At 50.2% G+C, this 2,705-nt stretch overlaps 1 protein-coding gene across 1 annotated transcript in view; it reads right to left on the bottom strand.

Annotated features, from left to right (window-relative positions):
* The window catches only part of mpz (myelin protein zero), a 15,862-nt gene that overhangs the window by 2,551 nt on the left and 10,606 nt on the right, over nt 1-2,705 (bottom strand). Inside the window, exon 6 of the mRNA XM_008335006.3 lies at nt 196-357. Coding sequence (XP_008333228.1) covers nt 271-357 — 87 coding nt within the window. The 3' untranslated portion in view covers nt 196-270. The remainder of the gene's footprint in view (nt 1-195; nt 358-2,705) is intronic.

A 2,705-nucleotide genomic window follows, 5' to 3' on the forward strand; every position in this document is an offset into this window, starting at 1 on the left:
GGGGGGGGGGGAGGGGGGGCCGGTGTGGGGGGCCGCCGGGGGCCCCGCCTCTCGCCGGGGTGGCGGCGCCTCCTCCCCATTTTTGCGGGTCAGCTCCAACTCGATGGTCATCAGCACTCGGCCCTCCTCCCCCCCTGCTCCGACCTTCTCTGCCTTTCTGACTAAGGTTCGATGCCGATCAGGCCAGCCGCTCACCGCCAACTCCGCCGCCGCCTGGCGAATGGGCTGGAGTAGCCGGCTGGCGAGCCCGCCCCAGCCCCTCCCCGTATCCTATTTCTTATCCTTGCGGGACTCCTGCTTCTTCTTTTCCGAGGCAGCAGCCTTCACCTTGGAGGGGTCAGCGGGAGGCGCGGGGCCCTGTGGGTGAGGAAGGAGAAGGGGACGGGGGGAGAACAGGGGAGGAGAGTCACTTCAGGAGGAAAGGAGTGTGAGGGAGATAGAGTGGGTGAGATACAGAGGACCACAAGGAGGGGACGGGTGAGACGGGTGAGTTAGTGATGAGAGGGTGAGGTTTTAGCAGAACGGACGGAGCTGTGTGTGAAGAGGAGAGAAAAAATATACGTTTAGGAGGAAAGAGAGAGAGAGAGAGAGAGAGAGACTACAGGACAGACAGAGAGGGGTGAGGAGGTAGAGAGACAGTCCTTTTAAGGGAGAGGGTAGCAAGTGAGAGGGGGCGGTGTCCAGAGCTGTAAGGGGGGGGGGACAAAACAGGTAACCATGCGTTAGGATGGGACACAGTTGACAGGCTCCGTGAACACCTGTGACAAATGATCAAACACACACACACACACACACACACACACCCTCTGGTCTCTACTGTTACTACAGTGCAGTACTAACAGAGTAAACCAGTTGATATTACAGCAGTAATTAGAGTAAACGTAGACGAGGGTCAAACCGTACGCTGACGACTCACTGTTGTTTGTTATGAATCTTCTTTCTTTTTTAAACTTGAAAACATTGTTTGGAGACTTATACTTTCTTTTTTGGACTTGAAAACATTGTTTGGAGACTTATAAAAAAAAAAAAAAAACCTAGGTGTACAGCCCACATGTATAACATATCTGGGCCAAAGAAGTGTGTCTGACCCAGTCCAGAAAAAAATAACGTGGCCCATATTTAAATCGCATTTTTTCCCCGCTAGCATCAGTCCATGTACTGGACATTTAAGCGTCACTACAGAGTCTGCCTGACACAAAGACGGTCACAGAGGGCGCCATCTGCTGAAGGGGCGTTAAATTGAGGTTGCGATAGGGGGCGCCAAAACTTAATTCCACTTATTTTCATCAGTAAATATATTACGCACGTTCTGAAATAAAATCAAACTCAGAAGTTTAACCATAAATATTTGTTTGTTTGCTGTAACGACCACTCAGAAAAACTCCGTGACCTTATTTGAATGGTTACATTTTTCATCTCCCACGTGCGCAGGACGAAGATAAATAATTCTCTCTGCCGACCTGGGAGAGTGTTTTTCTGGACGCTCGGTCAGGGACACACACTGGACGAGCAACAACTTCAAATATTCATCCCTGCAGCTCTTGTATAATTCATCCGTTCACGTCCACTCATCCTGGACATCGTCTTTACAACAGTTATTAAAAAAAAACAAAAAAACAAACATCTCCATGAAGACATCTTTAAAAATGAATATGGAGGGTGAGGAGGAGGAGGAGGAGGAAGAGGAGACAGAGGTGAAGAAAAGGTTTCACCTGAACAGGAAGAAGCCAATCAGGGCGGAGTGGACTGCAGAGGTCAAAGGTCAAAAACAACAGCCACACCTGAAAGCTAATTTAAGCCCCGGAAAAAGAGAGTTGACCCGACCTGAACATTCAGCCCACACCCAGGACTGGGCCAACAGAAGTAGGCCACACTCTGGGCCAAGACGTTTTTTTTTTCTTTTTGTTTTTGTTTTTTCTCTGATCTTAGTCACAAACGAGCAAAGTTTGGGTTGCGTTGGAGTTTGTTTGAGATGTGTCCAGCAGGGGGAGCTGTGGAGCACAAAGAGCCTGTCACCCATTCTGATACAGGTGGATTTAGACCACATGATTTTCTGGGGACCCATATTTTAAAAGTCACAAACGAGTCAACAGACGTTATTCGTAAACTCCTTGAAAACATGACGCGAAACGGCCCCCAAAAAAAAAAAAAGATCGTGACCCAGCTGAGGGCCGCGACCCAGTCTTTGGGAAACAACGACGAGATAAATGTCCATGTTTACCACGTGGGTGGTGTCCCTGGGCCGCAGCCCGACTGCTAATGTCCAACACGTTGTTTTTTAGAGACAACGTCTTTGTGTCTCGTGAGACGGAGACATCAACGTCTCCTCCGAGGCCGGACGTTAAATTTCACATTTTGCGGATCGACGTCTCCTGCGAGGCCGGACGTTAAATTTCACATTTTCTTAATGGACTTTGGCAGAGAAGCCCCTCGGCCTTGATCTGCAGCGGCACAAACATCAGACCAGGTCTGAACAGTTCTTCTTCTTCTTCTGTTCCTGCCAGGATCCTCGTTATTACGGTGAGAAGTGTCCCACGCCCACGTGGGCTGCACATAAACGGCCGTGTTCGTGGCCCGTCGCCCGTCGTCGCCCGTCGTTGCGGCGTTTTCCTGGTAAAGTGCCGACTCACTGAGGCTCAGACTAACGGCGCCCCCCGCTGACTGCATTAGACCATGTTTCATCTTTAATTACGGAGCGGCTCACG

Source organism: Cynoglossus semilaevis, chromosome 20, assembly GCF_000523025.1.
Source record: "Cynoglossus semilaevis isolate Cse_v1.0 chromosome 20, Cse_v1.0, whole genome shotgun sequence".
In the NCBI taxonomy this organism is placed as follows: Eukaryota; Metazoa; Chordata; class Actinopteri; order Pleuronectiformes; family Cynoglossidae; genus Cynoglossus; species Cynoglossus semilaevis.